The sequence below is a fragment of the Aricia agestis genome, chromosome 5 (genome assembly GCF_905147365.1).
Source record: "Aricia agestis chromosome 5, ilAriAges1.1, whole genome shotgun sequence".
Classification (NCBI taxonomy): domain Eukaryota; kingdom Metazoa; phylum Arthropoda; class Insecta; order Lepidoptera; family Lycaenidae; genus Aricia; species Aricia agestis.
The window spans coordinates 13,128,793-13,146,545 of record NC_056410.1 but is presented as its reverse complement, the minus strand read 5'-3'; the positions used below and the strand labels follow the sequence as shown (position 1 = coordinate 13,146,545).

General features: G+C 41.0%; 2 protein-coding genes across 2 annotated transcripts; one reads left to right on the top strand and one right to left on the bottom strand.

Annotated features, from left to right (window-relative positions):
- The first annotated feature begins 429 nt into the window (after window positions 1–429).
- On the top strand, window positions 430–1,817 carry LOC121727511 (60S ribosomal protein L24). The gene is made up of 5 exons (XM_042115404.1): window positions 430–500; window positions 621–696; window positions 993–1,078; window positions 1,316–1,477; window positions 1,653–1,817. The coding sequence occupies exons 1-5, from the start codon at window positions 496–498 to the stop codon at window positions 1,789–1,791; spliced, it is 468 nt and encodes a 155-aa protein (XP_041971338.1). The 5' UTR covers window positions 430–495; the 3' UTR covers window positions 1,792–1,817.
- A 12,270-nt stretch (window positions 1,818–14,087) lies between these two features.
- Window positions 14,088–15,853, bottom strand: LOC121727501 (ATP synthase subunit beta, mitochondrial). The gene has a single exon (XM_042115388.1). The coding sequence runs from the start codon at window positions 15,744–15,746 to the stop codon at window positions 14,202–14,204; it is 1,545 nt and encodes a 514-aa protein (XP_041971322.1). The 5' UTR covers window positions 15,747–15,853; the 3' UTR covers window positions 14,088–14,201.
- Window positions 15,854–17,753: the final 1,900 nt, after the last annotated feature.

Here is a 17,753-nt window from a genome sequence, read left to right as displayed (position 1 = left end):
ATACAACAAAGGGACAAATGTCAAAAGAGTGTTGCTATTGCTAAAAAAAAAAGTTTCACTTCCTATCAACAGAAAAATAACAATAATAAACGTCATTATCAGTCATTATCTGTAAGAAATAAAATTAAATATGATTATAGATCTTTGGATTACAATGATATCTTTCGATGCATAGAGAAAAATAATGGTCCATCTTCTCTGAGTTCATAACTGCAATTGAACTAAGCGAGAATGTACATGATCCCAGTTCCCACTCGGGCAAGGGGCTCTCGCACGAGACTCTCGCCCGAGAGCTCTCGGCGAGAGTGTACAGCCGACATTAGACATTCTTGACGCATTTTAGAGAAAACATAGAAATGGCTGTATGGGCAACGCTCTCTTTGCCTGTCCCGACCGGGACGAATTAAAAAAAATGTCTATGGTTATGTCAATGTCACTTCTTTTGACACTTGACTGTTTCAGTTTTTGCTCTTTCTTTTTGTACAAGAAGTCAAGATGAAGTACGTTTGTATTAAAATTTTAATTTCTATTTATCTCAGTAATCCTTTAATATAAATTTGTGTGTCGAAAATTATGTAAAGTGCAGTGAACGTTTTTTGATTACGGTGTTTTATTTTCAGGATCGGACTGTGTGCCTACAGTGGTTACAAGATTTACCCCGGCCATGGTAAAACCATGGTTAAGGTGGACGGCAAGGTATGTATTTGTTATTTATTAAGCAAAAGTTTGTTACTATGTATGACTGAGTAGTGAGTACTTTATGATTAAGTATTTGTTCATATATTGTTCACATAAAATGTCATACTGCCTCCGTTCTTTGACGTCTAATCGAAAATCTCTGCCTCAGGCAGAGTAGTGCTGATTGTTTTATTTTATATGTCACTAACAACTACTTAAAGGGATCATATCTATTACATTGCAATCTCCATATTAATTTTATGAATTTATTTTCAGCTAATCCAAGCATTGAACTCCATTTGATTTGATTTCAGACATTCACATTCTTAAATTCAAAATGTGAAGCCGCTCACTTGATGAGAAGAAATCCCCGTAAAGTAACCTGGACAGTGTTATATAGGTAAGCTTAAAAATATTTCCAATTTTTTAAGGATTTAAAACCTGAACTCCTGTAGCATTTTAATCCTCCTTTTGTTATGATGTACATATTTGTTTATGGAGTGAAAACTACCATTATTTATTGTCAGTTTTTTTATATTTATCTTCATTTATAACAAAATATGTAATATCAAAATGGATACACTTTTATTAGATGAGAGACTATGTAAAAACTAAAAATGTCTTCATGTAATTACAGGCGTAAGTTCAAGAAGGGTCAAGAAGAAGAACAGGCCAAGAAGCGCACAAGGAGGACACAGAAATTCCAACGTGCTATTGTTGGAGCTTCCCTCAGTGACATCATGGCTAAGCGCAACATGAAGCCTGAAGTGAGGAAGGCTCAGAGAGAACAAGCTATCAAGTAAGTGTTATCTATCATACTGGAGTTTAATAAAACTGTATTATATTAAAAAATAAATGTTAATTTTATGTTCTTAGTTTATTCATAAATATCTTTTTCAAGTCCATATATTTATACTTCTCTGTATTAATTCATTAAGAGAAAAAAATGTAAACCTAAAACATTAATTTTTCAGAGCTGCAAAGGAACAGAAGAAGTCCACTAAAGCTGCAAAGAAAGCGACAGCTCCACCAACAAAAGTAAAGGCACCGCCCAAACCTAAGGCTGCCAAAGTCAGTCAAAAGGCTGCACCCCGTGTTGGCGGAAAACGATAAGGACTATAAATAAACACCTCAATTAACTTATTGTTTTTATTTATAGTTGAGGAGGGGAAGAGGGGATTTCGGGACAAGCTCGAGTCAGATTAAGCTAGTATAGGCTTCTGACATGTCTAGTTTTCATGGTATAGAAATCAAATTTCTCATGTGGTGGGTAAAAATTTTTTTTTTAAATATTGATATGTCATCGGATCTGTCAAGATTTAAGGCTGTCATAGACAGAGCAGGTAATGTAAAGATGTATATTATATACGTGGGAGAGCCATGCTTCGGCACGAATGGGCCGGCTCGACCGGATAAATACCACATTCTCACAGAAAACCAGCGTGAAACAGCGCTTGCGCTGTGTTTCGCCTAGTGAGTGAGTTTACCGGAGGCCCAATCCCCTAACCCCTACCCTATTCCCTTCCCTACCCTCAACTATTCCCTTCCCTTCCCTACCCTCCCCTATTACCCTATTCCCTCTTAAAAGGTCGGCAACGCACTTGCAGCTCTTCTGATGCTGTGAGTGTCCATGGGCGATGGAAGTTGCTTTCCATCAGGTGACCCGTTTGCTCGTTTGCCCCCTTATTTCATAAAAAAAAAATAGCATGATACATCTTTCTATAGAAACCGTCAGACCACACACAACAGCTATGATGTATATTTTTACATCTTCATATTTAAGATACTGAGCTATATGAAAATATAAATTTACATTTTAATACATCTCAATATATTTCCATGTAAAATATACATCTCTTCTCTTCGTAGGATGTTCAAAAATTTCTGTGATTATAATATCATTATTATGTACTAGGGACCCGCCCTGGCGTCGCACGTGTATAAAATATATTATGATGATGATGATAGCCTTTTATTCTGCCTTCAAGCTATAGGATGTCTCGAAAGTCAGTGTGCCTCTCGGCATAGGCCTCCTCCAGCCTTTTCCACTCAGTTCTGTCTAGTGCTACTCTTCTCCACTGGCGTTCAGCTGTTAATGCTAGATCATCTCCCCATCTGGTTTGTTGGCGACCTCTACTCCGTTTACCATCTCTCGGGTACCAGTGAGTGATGGCTGTGCTCCATTTATTTTGTTTGTCTCTTAGCATGTGTCTGGCCCATCTCCACTTTCTTTGGTCTATTTGAGTAAGTATGTCTATTACTTTTGTTTTTTTCTCTTATTGTAGTGTTTCTGATCCTGTCTTGTGTCTTTATACCTAGCATGCTTCTCTCCATGGATCTCTGGCATCGTTTCAACTTTCACAGCCATATGTTATAATGGGTAGGACACAGGTGTTGAATGCTTTCTTTTTTACAGTTGGTCTCATGTCAGATTTAAATATTTCTTTGAGCGACCAGTACTTCTTCCAACCATTTGCAATTCTACGGTTGACTTCTTTTGTGGTCTGGTTTTCATGGGAGATTAGTTGTCCAAGGTAGATGTAATCTTTTACGTATTCGAGAGGTTGATCGTCAACTTTTATGGTGATTAGCTTGGAGTTTGTAAGTACTTTGGTTTTGTCCTTATTCATGCTGCAGCCTACTTTTTTGCTTTCTGTATCAAGAGCTTTTATCATTGTCAAGGTTGTTTGGGTTTTCTTCAAAGATAATTATATCATCAGCAAATCTTAAATGTTTTAGCTTTTCTCTGTTCACGTTAAGGCCATACTTCTCCCAGTCTAGTTCATGAAAGATGGTTTCCAGTACAGCTGAAAATAGTTTTGGAGAGAGGGGGTCGCCCTGTTTTGCGCCTCTTTCGATCTGAAATTTGTTTCCTATTGTTTCAAGTCTTATTCTGGCTTCACTATTTAGGTATATGTTTTTGATGATATCAATATAAGTTACGGGTATGCCTTGCTGGTCTAGGCTTTTCCAGATCGCTTCATGACTTATGCTGTCGAAGGCCTTTTAGTAATCAATGAATGCCATATACAGTTCCTTCTTGTATTCATTGTACTTTTCTATTATCTGCTTTACTGTGTCTATGTGGTCTAACGTAGAAAAGTTTTTCCTGAATCCTGCTTGCTCTTTCGGTTGGCTTTCATCCAGCTGTTTGTTGATTCTCTCTAAGATAACTTTGGAGAAGACCTTGTAGATATTTGACAAGAGACCTATTGGTCTGTAGTTCCCTAAGTCTTCTTTAGAACCTTTCTTGTGTATTAAGATGATATGCAATGTTTTCCATTGCTTCGGTTATGTGCAGGTCTTTAGTATGTCATTAAATATTGTGGTAAGAACAGGTACGAGTTCACTGATGCTGCCTTTTAGGATTTCGTTTGGTACTTTGTCTGGGCCTGGGGCTCTCTCCATTTTTTAACTGCGAATGGCTTTTTCAACTTCGCATGGCAGAATTTCCGGCACTTGACTAGCTCCGTAGCTAGCTTTGGGTAAGCTTTTTTGGAGATTATTGAAATGATAGGCAGATATTTCTATAAATGAAACTACCAGATCTTCAAAGCTCACTGAAATATAATATTTAAAAAATGCGTGTTCACAAAATCAACATCTAGCTTGTCGCTAGCCATAAAAGAGACTAGCCATAATAAATTTTTAACAATTTGTCAACCAACTGTCTTCCGTACATTTTTTTCCTCTCCAGCCTTAAAATATAATATAAGCAATAGTGTCATAGACTACAAACTAAAATTATCAGATTTAAATAACGATCATTAATATTAATTAAAATTAAGCTCGCAGGTGCGACAGAGACGCCACACCACCCCCCCACGGAGAAAGCAAACCCCGGGGGCAAACTAATCAAACAATCTGAACCTCACTCGTCTGCCAGACCTTGTTGTGTAAGGTTCTTTGGGCAGATCAGTAGAAGGTGAAGGCTGAGGAGATGAAGTAACTGTGGACGAAGGAATGACAGGGTCAGGAAAAGGTAGATTTGGAGCTACAGAGGAGGGAGCATCATCCTGAACTATGTACGCTGGTTTTATTCGGTCGACACTAACATTGACTGATTTTCCCTTGATAGAGACTGTAAAGGTCTTACCGTCGGCAGATCTATCCAGAATTTTAAATGGTCCGCTATACGGTGGCTGAAGGGGTCGACGAACAGCATCATCTCTTAAGTAGATATGCGAGGCTGAAGCTAGATCCTTGAAAATAAAATTGGATTTATTCCCATGACGAGAAACAGGTGTCGGTCGAATTGAAGACATATGCTCGCAAAGGCGCGTCACGAAATCAGCAGGATCTCTAGAGGCAACAGCATGAAGAGGGGGAACTACTAATTCGCCCGGAAGACGCAGAGTTTCACCATAAAGCATCTCCGCAGCAGATGATCCAATGTCCTCCTTAAAAGCAGAACGGATGCCCAACAGTGCCAGGGGCAGGGCAGTAACCCAGTCGCCACCGTGACACATGATGGAAGCCTTTAACTGTCGATGAAATCTCTCGATCATTCCATTCGCTTGTGGATGATAAGCGGTGGTTCTGATGCGCTTAGTGGCAAAACTCTGCATCAACCTACGAAACAAGTCCGACTCAAATTGAGTACCTTGGTCAGTCGTAATGGTCGATGGTACACCAAAGCGCGAGACCCACTCACGAACAAAAGTTTCCGCTACTTCCTCAGCAGTTATACCTTGCATTGGCCAGACTTCGGGCCATCTAGATACCCGATCAATGGCGGTTAGGCAATAACGAAAGCCTTTGCAAGGAGGAAGTGGACCGACAATGTCGATATTCACATGCATAAATCGACCAGTCGGAGTGTCGAATTGACCAAGTGGAGACGAATTGTGTCTCGACACTTTACTGCGTTGACACGCATCGCATGTACGAGCCCACTGCCGGCAATCTTTGTTAAGAGACGGCCAGACATAGCGATCAGCTATGAGGCGAGCCGAACACTTTATGCCAGGGTGGCTCAAATTGTGCATTTTATTAAATACTAAGCGACGTAGATCCAAGGGAACATAAGGACGAGGCTTGCCAGTCGAGAAATCACAGAATAAAGAGAAGTCAGTGCCTGGTACGCTTACTTTTGTAAGCTTTAAACTGGAATTTTTCAGAAGTTGGGACAACTCTTTGTCTGTCTCCTGCGACTTGGCAAGTGCCTCATATTCCTGTTCCAGGGATATTGCGTCGATTCGTGACATAGCGTCTGCAACGATGTTGTCCTCCCCATGAATGTATCTAATATCAGTCGTGAATTGACTGATAAATGACAACTGGTTCAACTGTGGTGGAGGTAGCTTTTCGCGACGTTGTACGAAAGCGTACAGCAATGGCTTGTGGTCCGTGAAAACAGTCACGTGTTGAACCTCAACGATGTGCCGAAAGTGCTGTACACTTTCGTACACAGCCAAAAGTTCGCGATAGTACGCTGGCCACTCACACTGACGAGGGGTCAGTTTTTTACTAAAAAATGCTAGCGGTAACCATTGCCCATCGATATGTTGCTGTAAGCAAGCGCCGATATGCACACTGGACGCGTCGGTAAATAAGCCGAGAGGTGCATTGGCGACGGGATGATGGAGCATTGTTGCAGCCGAGAGGGTCTTCTTACACTCCTCGAAATTTTTAAGAAGTTCTGGTGACCAAGGAAATGGCTTCGAGCCTTTACTTTTGGTAGCAACCAGGGCGTTAATGAGAGGCGCCTGAAACTTAGCAGCTTGGGGAATAAAACGCCTATAAAAGTTAATCATGCCTAGGAAACGGCGCATCCCCTGGACATTCTCAGGGGGCTTAAAATCCAAAAGTGCTTGGACACGTTCCTGTGGAGGACGAGTGCCATCGGCACTGATGTGATATCCTAGGAACTTTACCTCGCTGACACCCAGGATGCACTTGGAGGGGTTTAACACAACACCATACTCCTGGAGACGCAAAAATAGAGTGCGCAAGTGCTCTTTGTGAGTACCCTCGTCTGGTGAAAAGATCAGAATGTCATCCACATAAGGGAAGCAGAAATCAAGACCCCGAGTGACCTCATCAATAAAACGCTGGAAAGTTTGACCAGCGTTGCGCAAACCGAAGGTCATAAAAGGAAATTCGAAGAGGCCAAACGGAGTCGTGATGGCTGTCTTCGAAATATGGTCCTTGAAGACCGGGATCTGATGGTATGCTTTCACCAGGACGAGGGTACTGAACACCTTGGCTCCAGCGAGGTTGTGAGTAAAGTCATTAATGTGCCTCACGGGGTACTTATCGGGAATGGTCCTAGCGTTCAGGGCGCGGTAGTCGCCACAAGGGCGCCAGGAATTGTCCTTTTTTACGGTCATATGCAAGGGAGACGACCAGGCGCTCTTAGAAGGTCTGGCAATGCCACTACGTACCATGTCCTCGAATTCTTTTTTAGCAGAAATCAATTTCTGAGGCGCTAAACGACGAGGGCGGCAAGAAACTGGGGGACCATCCGTAGTCTGTATGTGATGCACAGTATTGTGCTTAATGACTCTGGGCAAACCAGGCGGTCGGGTGATATCCGGAAATTCAGCGAGTACAGACACAAAGTTGGAATTACCGCCGACGATGGCTTTGACGCTGGGCTGCTCGACGGATGCGCAGGATGCAGGGCAAGATAAACCGGTGATACCATCTATCAATGTCTTATTGCGACAATCAGGTAACAGGCGGTAATGTGCTAGAAAATCCGCACCTATTATCGCCCGCTGTACGTCAGCAACGACAAATAGCCACTCAAAGTCCCGGCGTAAACCTAAATTGAGCCGGAGGTTGACTGTACCAAAAGTTTTGACATTACTTCCGTTTGCAGCTGTTAACACGTAGTCAGGCGATTCTGCCCGTCTAGGAAGCCAGCTATGGGGGAAGCAGCATAAATCCGATCCGGTGTCAATTAAAAATTGGCGTTTAGTTACCTGGTCAGTAACGAAGAGACGGCGGCTAACTGATGAACAATCAGTCTCCGCCACTACTGATTGCCTCTGGAGTTTTCCGGGGGCTCGGTCCAGGTGCACGGCTTTATGCATTTGGCACCTTTAACCCCGAAATGCCGGTGGTACCAGCATAGTGTACTTGGAACTGGTGAGTTCGCACGAGAGTTCCTAGACCTTGACCTGTTCCGGTTGCGGACACGGGGTCGGGGACGGTCACGTAAGGAGAGAGCATTGATCCGTTTGCTAAGTTTCTCGATTTTATCCATCAAACTGACCAAAAGATCCTGGGAAGGAGGAAAGGAGGGTGAAACGCTGGCTGACGACGCAGCTGTAAAGAACACTGCCGAAGGTACTAGATTAGCTAACTGTTGTGACAAATCCGGCTGAAATGTGTCACCTTCACCCTCACTGTCTGCCATATTGAGAAAAAGGAATAACCAAAACCGCGAGAAAAGAAAAAAAAAAATTGTGCACCAAATATGTCCCAAGTTAATGTACAAATGGTAACTTAAAAACTAATATCTTATTAATAAAAATTAAAATTAAGTATTTCGCAAACACATATTTACAAAGGAAAGGTTATTTCCCGAAAACAGCATTCAAACACACAAAGAAATGCAAAAATTAAAAGAAATGTTAAACTAAAGGCAATAATGTTGTAAAAATAAAAATTAGTTTGTTAAAATAAACATTCAGACTTTACAGGCAAAAACACGTGAAATTAGTGCAAAAAAAACCTTAATTGCGTAAAACTAATGTAGTGCCTGGCGTGAATTGACAATATTACTATTAGTTTTTAGCAAAATAGCATAATATATGCATAAAGTTAAGTTTAAACCGGTAAGAAAACAAAATTAGTCTATGTTAATGCAATGTCCCAAAAATGTGATTAATTGCAAACAAAACGTGCCAAACATTTACCAATATACGTTTATACACATTATAACTACGTACTAACTAAATTGTCCTTTGAAAAAAACCTAACTAACTTACTGTTAAAAGTTCGAAGAAAACGACATAAAAACTCTTTTCCCGTTATCACCAAAGTTTGTTTACGTTTTTCTCACTTGACAGATATTGACGTACCACAAACGACAAAAGACCGTTCCGAGCATAGATAATAATACCATATGTTCCGAGGTGTAAAAGTCACAGTCAAAGATTCGGAAACGAATGACAAAATATTATGTCACTAGTAAATACGGCCAACACTATAAACGAATGAAGTGAAAGCGGAAGTAGACTACTGTAGGGCCACACCACCGAATTGATCGCCAGCGAAAAGTCCCGATTCTCGACAATATAATATGGCGAATAGCTCGCAGGTGCGACAGAGACGCCACACTTTCTCTATTTACTGTAGTTTGCTTTTGTGAGTTTGCATACACATTTCTGTAAAAAGTTGTAGCTATTTTGCTGACGCCTTTTCTATTTGTGCTGGTAGTTGTACGTTTTTTAAGATTGGGTATCCACTCTTTAGTGTGTCCTTTGGGTTCCTTAAGTGCTCACCCCTCCTTTTCTGATTATATTGTTACGTGCTAGGGTTCGAGGATTTGGAGAGAAAGACCTGGTGACTCTCTTGAAGACTTTATTAACACTGCACTAAACACTAGGTCACAACACTTAGCACTAAGTCCAAACACTAATCACTAGGTCCAATCACTAAGCACTATCACTGTCCTAGGTCGTAGCCAAGTCGCAGGTTTCACTGGTTCACTCACTATTAATCACTTGTCACTCCGAAATCGCCTTGATGATAGCTCGAAACGAACTGACTGGCCGGGCCTGCCTGCGGCTCTTTTTATATGGCGAGACGAATTCCAGAAATTTCCCGATTCACGTAAACAAGTAAACAACCGTGGGAACTGTGTAGGAGGCTCGGGCATGTACCACAATAAAACTGCCGTCCTTACGATAAGTGCAGTAAGTTGAATTTAATTTAGACCTTATGGACTCAGTCATAAGGTCTAAATTAAAACACGCTAACAAATAAACGGTAAACACGTAAACAAACATTGGACCTTTCTAGAAGGTTCGAGTATGTACTTGCGCACCTGATGCCATCTAGTATTGAGTAGGGGATTTATGTTGCCTGTGCTCTCTCGGTAAGCTTCGCTGGTTTGTCGCTAGATAGACCACGTGTCCGTATACCATGTACCGTAACAATATGTTTTTCTAATGTTTGGAGTCTCTTAATTTTTCTCTCTTTCCTAATGTTTGTCCTAATTTTTTTACTTAGCTCAGATATCTTTTTAATGTTTTCTTTTTTAGTGTTGTTTGAGATATTTTTTTTCCTTTCTTCAATTAGTTGCAATGTTGTATCGGATAGGTTATATTTAGTGCGATTTGTGCTTAGGTACTTTTGGGATTCCAGTTAATTTCTTTTCTAGTTTCTGAGTATTTTGCAAGGACTTTTGACGGTCTTCTGTTCTGATAGACTTACTGAAGCCCACCAACGAAGATGCTATGTTTCCTATAGTTGTTTTGTCAAGATCTGTTTTTGGTGGTCTTAGTTGATTCCTTGACCGTTTTGGTGCTTCTATTCGTAGGGAACTTCTTACCATGCGGTGGTTGGTGTTAAAGTTGAGTTTTGTTATTACAGATGTGTCTGTGAAGGCCAATGATATTCTATGTTACTATTTTAGAAACTCATTGGTGAAGGCTTTGAAAAATATATAGCCACTGAAAAAATGATTAAAATTGATAGCCTTATGATCCTTCACGTGGTCTACTTCTTATCTGTGCCAAATAACAAAAATTGCTCCAGTAGTTCCTGAGATTAGCGCGTTCAAGTTATAATTTTCCCCGTTTTTTCCACATTCTCCTATTAGTCTTAGCGTGATAAAAAGCATGGCCAATAGAGGAAAATGTGGAAAAAACGGGGAAAATTATAACTTGAACGCGCAAATCTCAGGTCGAATTACTGGTCCGATTTGAAAAAATCTTTCAGTGTTAGATAGCCCATTTATTGAGGAGGGCTAGCCCTCCTTAGCTTTTAATTCTTCGCTCTTATTAGTCTTAGCGAGATAGACTATAGCCTATAGCCTTCCTTGATAAATGGGCTATCTAACACTGGAAGAATCATCAAAATCCGTTGCGTAGTAGAAGTAGATTAAAGGGAAATGAGCAAAAAAAAGCGACTTTGTCTATACAACATAATATACTTAATAAAACGGTAGAAATGAAAATTCTGTACATGGCGCATTTTCACTGGTCGATAGGGCCGCATGCGGGTGCGGGAGATCATGGCACGACCAATAGACATGCGCCATTCGTTATCATAGACTCCCCGTATGCTGTATACCGTACGAGTTAACGACTAATGAAAATGAGCCCTTAAAGATATTCAAAAAATAATAAGCGGGGGGTGTCACTACATCGCTATAGAAGCCAAAACTGTGGTTAGTTCTGTCTGTCTGTATGTTTGTTCCAGCATCACAAGAAAACTACTGATCCGATTTGAATGTAGTTTTCGCAGATATATATTTGTCTTCTTCCAACTCAAAACCAGCATAGCTAGCAAGGGGTTTCCCAGTCGATTCTTCGGAAGAAAGTAATGGCAGTTTCTTTCCCATGACTACATATCTTTTTCCCGAGCATGGCACCACCCATCGAGTTGAGTTTCAGTGGACAAAAGACAAGAAACTCTTTCCATAGCAACCATTCTTCTTCTTCTTTTAAAAATGGCCGCCTCGGTGAGTTGCCAAAAAGGAACGGCATTTTTTTGACATCTGTTGAACTAGGGCGGCGAGTAGCGACATGTTTTATTTTGTGCCGCAGTCAAAACTGAACGATCAGAGTCGACAACTAATAAGTTTATACGCCGCAAATGTATGGCTTTGGGATGCCAGGGATCTTGGAGAAAAATCAGCCGCAAAATGAATATTCCTGTAAGGATCTAAAAATATGGAGTCTTTGTTTGGATCATACAGACGAGATTCTCCTATTTTTTATAGTTGTGTATAGCAAAATAAAACATAAGCTGCCACGGCTGTGCGTACGTGCGGTGCCATCGTGTCTTTGTGAGCAATGGCTCAGGCTGTTCGAGTGAGGCAACCTTGCTGTGTACGCCTGTCCGCCTCGCCCTCGGCGAGCATGCCTCGCCCGCGGCGGGCCTCGCCCGAGGCGGCTCGCTTGATGTGGACCCGCCTATTCACGCAAAAACTACTTGACGGATTTTAATGAAACTTTACAATACCTAATATAGCATAAACATCTAGCACATAGGCTACAATTTTAACCGACTTTCAAAGTAGTGATCTGATGGTGTAATTATGTTCGTTTTTTTATGTTTATCGATTACTCCGCCGTTTGTTAACCGATTTTCAAAATTTTTCTTTTGGTATATAGAGTATCATCCCAATTTGGTATTACATTTACAAAAGTGGTGATCTGATGAAAGATCCATAAGTAATCGAGGGAACTCCTCAAAATTTATAGGGAAACGTGTGGTGACTTCGGTTTCGTGAGAAGTATTCTAATTTCTAAGCATATGCTACCAATAAGTAAGATTTTACAACGAGCTATACCTGGTATACCGTGGTTCGGAAGGTGCTGAGAGAACTCCTAATTCTTTATAGATACAAGTTTGGGAGTAGCGGCGTTGTTTTAAAAACGGAAAGCATATTATGCTACTATGCAAATTACATTCATCATCATCACTACTACTAACGTGATAATTCACGCTGAGACTAATACGACCGAAGAAAATAAGGAAAATATGGGGAAAACGGGGGAAATATTAGAAAGGGTTTATCTCACGAACTACTGGAGCAATTTTTATGGCAATATCTGGTACAGATATAGAGTAGACCACGTGAAGGGAGTAGGGGCATAAGCTATTTTTTATAGGAAAATGTACGGTTTCCGTAAAATTCCTAATTTATATAGCCACGCGGGACATCTAGTTGAAAAGAAAACGAAGATAACACCTCCCCCATTTTGAAAGTCGGTTAAAATTGTAGCCTATGTGTTATTATGATGTATAAGCTATATTATTGTAAAGTTTCATTAAGATACATTCAGTAGTTTTTGCGTGAAAGAGTAACAAACATCCATACATCCACACACCCATACATACAAACTTTCGCCTTTATAATAATATACTAGACTAGACGTTCCGCGTGGCTTCGCCCGCGTAAATTAGAGGTTTCACAGAAAAATTAGTCCACAAAAAAAGCCTATCTTTCACTTTCTTTCTTATCTGATCCAATTAACAGAAAAAATGCTCTAGTAGTTCTTGAAATAAGCCCTTTTATATAATTTCCCCAGTTTTTTCCACATTTTCTGACTGCGCTATCTAACATTGAAATATTTTTTTAAATCTAATCAGTATTTCCTGAGATTAGCGCGTTCAAATAAGCCCTTTCAAATAATTTCCCCCGTTTTTTCCTCTATTTCTTCGCTCCTATTAGTCTTAGCGTGATAAAATATAGCTTATAGCCTTTGTCGATAACTGGGCTATCTAACACTGAAAGAATTTTTTAAATCTAATCAGTATTACCTGAGATTAGCGCGTTCAAATAAGCCCTTTCAAATAATTTCCCCCGTTTTTTTCCACATTTTCCTCTATTCTTCGCTCTTATTAGTTTTAGCGTGATAAAATATAGCTTATAGCCTTTGTCGATAACTGGGCTATCTAACACTGAAATAATTTTTTAAATCGGACCAGTAGTTCCTGAGATTAGCGCGTTAAAATAAACCCTTTCAAATAATTTTCCCCGTTTTTCCACATTTTCCTCTATTTCTTCGTTCCTATTAGTTTAAGCAAGATAAAATACAGCCTATAGCCTTCCTCAATAACTGGGCTATCTAACACTGAAATAATTTTTCGAATCGGTACAGTAGTTCCTGAGCTTAGCGCGTTCAAATAAGCCCTTTCAAATAATTTCCCCCCGTTTTCCCACATTTTCTACTATTTCTTCGCTCCTATTAGTCTTAGCGTGATAAAATCTAACCTATAGCCTTCCTCGATAAATGGACTAACACTGAAAGAATTTTTCAAATCGGACCAGTAGTTCCTGAGATTAGCGCGTTCAAACAAACAAACAAACTCTTCCGCTTTATAATATTAGTAGGTATAGATTAGTAGGACTAAAAACAAAAGAAATTAAATATTTAAGGGCTCCCATACAAGAACCGTGTTTTTTTCCCCTTTTTTGCGCATAATAGCTAAGTACTTGAAATTTTCACAAAATATTTAATTATATTTGTACCTTACTTACATAATTATAAAAATAAAAAAATATTTAAGGGGGGCTCCAATACAAAAATCACAATTTTTGGACTGTTTTTGTGCGCGAGTCCGACTCGCATTTGGCCGATTTTTTTAGTCTGACAATTTCTTGCATCTAGATTGCAACCTGCAATTTCATTGCAGCAAAATTCTTTTATAGAGCACAAACTGGAACACCCTTTACCCTGGGTATTAACAAAAAAAAGTAAAAACATTAGCTAACATGCTTTGATCACTTTATTGTATGCATTTGTTTACCTTTATTAAACAAACATGCTAGATACAATAGACTGACAAAAGTTAATAAATTAAAATAATAGACTATTTAGTTGTAATATAGCTTAGGCATTCTTAGCCAGGGTTTCAGCTTTAGCTACTACCTCTTCAATTGGTCCAACCATATAAAATGCTACCTCAGGCAAATGGTCATATTCTCCTTGTAAGATCTTGGAGAATCCCTTGATAGTTTCCTCTAGGGGGACAAGTTTTCCAGCATGACCAGTGAACACCTCGGCTACTTGGAAAGGTTGAGACAGGAACCTCTGGATTTTACGGGCACGGGCTACAGTAAGTTTGTCTTCCTCAGACAATTCATCCATACCCAGGATAGCAATGATGTCCTGCAGGGATTTGTAATCTTGAAGGATCTTCTGCACACCACGGGCAACATTGTAGTGCTCAGCTCCAATAATGTTGGGGTCCATGATACGAGAGGTGGAGTCGAGAGGGTCCACTGCTGGGTAGATACCCAATTCAGCTATAGCTCTTGACAGCACAGTGGTGGCGTCCAAATGAGCGAAGGTGGTAGCAGGGGCTGGATCAGTCAAGTCATCGGCTGGTACATAGATAGCCTGTACAGATGTGATGGATCCCTTCTTTGTGGTGGTGATACGTTCCTGCATGGTACCCATGTCAGTGGCCAGAGTTGGTTGATAACCTACAGCTGATGGAATACGACCCAGCAAGGCAGACACCTCGGAACCGGCCTGGGTGAAACGGAAAATGTTGTCAATGAACAGCAGTACATCCTGACCCTCCTGATCACGGAAGTACTCAGCCACAGTCAAACCAGTCAGGGCAACACGGGCACGCGCGCCGGGGGGCTCGTTCATCTGACCATATACAAGGGCTACTTTGGAGGTCTTGTCCTTCAGGGAGATTACACCAGACTCAATCATTTCATGGTACAAATCGTTACCCTCACGGGTGCGCTCACCCACGCCAGCAAATACTGAGTAACCACCGTGAGCCTTGGCGACGTTGTTGATGAGCTCCATAATGAGTACAGTTTTACCGACACCGGCGCCACCGAAGAGGCCGATCTTTCCTCCCTTGGCGTAAGGGGCGAGTAAATCTACGACCTTGATACCAGTGACCAGGATCTCCTGCTGGACAGACATGTCAACGAACTCCGGGGCTTCGGCGTGGATAGCAGCGGTCTTGTCGGTGGGAATGGGGCCGCGCTCGTCGATGGGCTCGCCGATTACGTTGATGATACGGCCCAAAGTTTCTGCTCCCACGGGAATACGGATGGGCGAGCCCGAGTCGAGGACGGGTTGGCCTCGCACTAGACCCTCAGTTCCGTCCATGGCGATGGTGCGGACGGTGTTCTCACCCAAGTGCTGCGCGACCTCAAGAACGAGGCGCGGGGAGCGGTTTTGTACTTCCAGGGCATTGAGGATGGGTGGTAGATTGTCTTCAAACTGCACGTCTACGACGGCACCGATAACAGCGACCACCTTACCTTGACCTTTGCCAGCGGCTTTAGCAGCATAATCACGTTTGTTCGCCAGGGCACCAGCAACCAACGGAGTTTTTTCGGCCAAGGAGTTGTTTACTACCGTTCTTGTGGCCAGAAGGCCAGCTCTACCGACGGTAGAAAACATTTTCGTTTTTGGGAGTCTTCGAAGGAATGTAAAGTGGTCGCAAAATTATTCCTCTTTCGAAAATCGGCACTCAGTAGAGTTTACGTAAGAGGAATAGACAAAGTTGGTGGCGTAACACTTTTTATTTTTGATCTTTTGACATTTGTCTATGGAAATTAAAAGGACGTTTTCCCACGAGACACGACACGACTGACGACACGACTAATTGCGGTGACGACCTTATAAAAGTCAATGGTGACGACTCACAAAGCCACAACTCACAAGAGTCACAACTGTAGTTACTGTACCACCCATATTTTCCTCTGTGCTCTGAAGCACTTTTTACGTTATCAACGTGTTTTCATTTTAGATAAACCGTATTTTACAGCTGATCGCACTCTGACATCCGCGCTGAATCCAAAGATTAAAGTTACATACTAGTAACTAAATTTATTTATTTATTTATTTTTAATTAATGATCTAGCAGCATTTAGCTGATAATGACCATATGACATAGTGTTGTAATTCACACACTCGTTAGCCGTGTTCGTCGGCGTAATTTTTAGCGCATTCACTGCAAAACTTAGTTATTGCGCATGTCCAAATCATGTCATGCCATGGCAACGACAACTGTTTACGACTTGACATTTAACCCAATTGCAATTTGTTGGTGGCGTTGCAATGAACAAACCAGTGGGAGAGCCATGCTTCGGCACGAATGGGCCGGCACGACCGGAGAAATACCACGCTCTCTTAGAAAACCGGCGTGAAACAGCGCTTGCGCTGTTTCACGCCGTTTGAGTGAGTTTACCGGAGGCCCAATCCCCTACCCTATTCCCTTCCCTACCTTCCCCTATTCCCTTCCCTACCTTCCCCTATTCCCATCCCTACCCTCCCCTGTTACCCTATTCCCTCTTAAAAAGCCGGCAACGCACCTGCATCTCTTCTGATGCTACGAGTGTCCATGGGTGACGGAAGTTATTTTCCATCAGGTGACCCGTTTGCTCGTTTGCCCTCTTATTTCATAAAAAAAAAGTGATCCATATCCATATTTTCCAAAATAAAATAATCAAACACTATCATAGTGTTAAATAAATTATTTGTGCGGCTGTTAGACAATTTTGGCTTATGTATATTTTATGTTTAGCATTTATTATTTTAATCATGTATAAACAATTAAGACGTTGTTTACGACTTGACCAGCAACTTGTTATGGCGTTGCCATGACATCTTTTGGACATGCGCAATAAAAGGTTTGTCCAAAAATACGCCGACGAACACGGCCGTTATTAATTTTTTTTGCAGGACTTATTTGTCATCAACCATTTGTCAAGTCTATTTTTAAAGCTGTTATTTGTTAACAGTTGGTGCAGATACAATATCATCGGACAACATATTCCAAGTCTGCACAACTCTATTGCTTAGGAAGTTGTGAGCTACAAGAGAGTTTGCTGGTGTACGTTCTAGTCTGTAGTTTCCTAATGTAAATATCTTCAAGCTCTGGCATTTTAGTCAAGTAAAATAACATTTAGTAACTTTCTAAATGCTATTCCACTTGACTGAATTTAGTTACTGAATCATTTAGACGTCTAAATTTAGTAAGGTGGAATAAGTGCTTATTAGCCATCAATATCATCACGGAATCTTAATCGTGATAATATTGATGCGTGTAATACCTGCCTATAGCAACTAGGAAAACTGTATATTTCAACCAAAAAAAATATTAATATTCAAGTTCCTATGAAAGTTGAAACTTGAAACTCGATTTTCGATCTACTGTGCGTCTGTGCGTGTCACCGCCGCGCACTCACCGGTAATGACCATTGACTTTTATAATGACATCTTCTGTCAGGCGACAGCTGACGATTCCATCATTTTTTGGCATTGACTTTTATAGAGTGGACTCGGCATAATGGTCTCTACCTAATCAAAATAGTGTGGCCGGTCCGCCATTTTATGTTCCGGTTCTCCATAGGTACATAAACTGTCAAAGTGTCGTATAATAGGGATGTCAAAATTGAAAGAAAA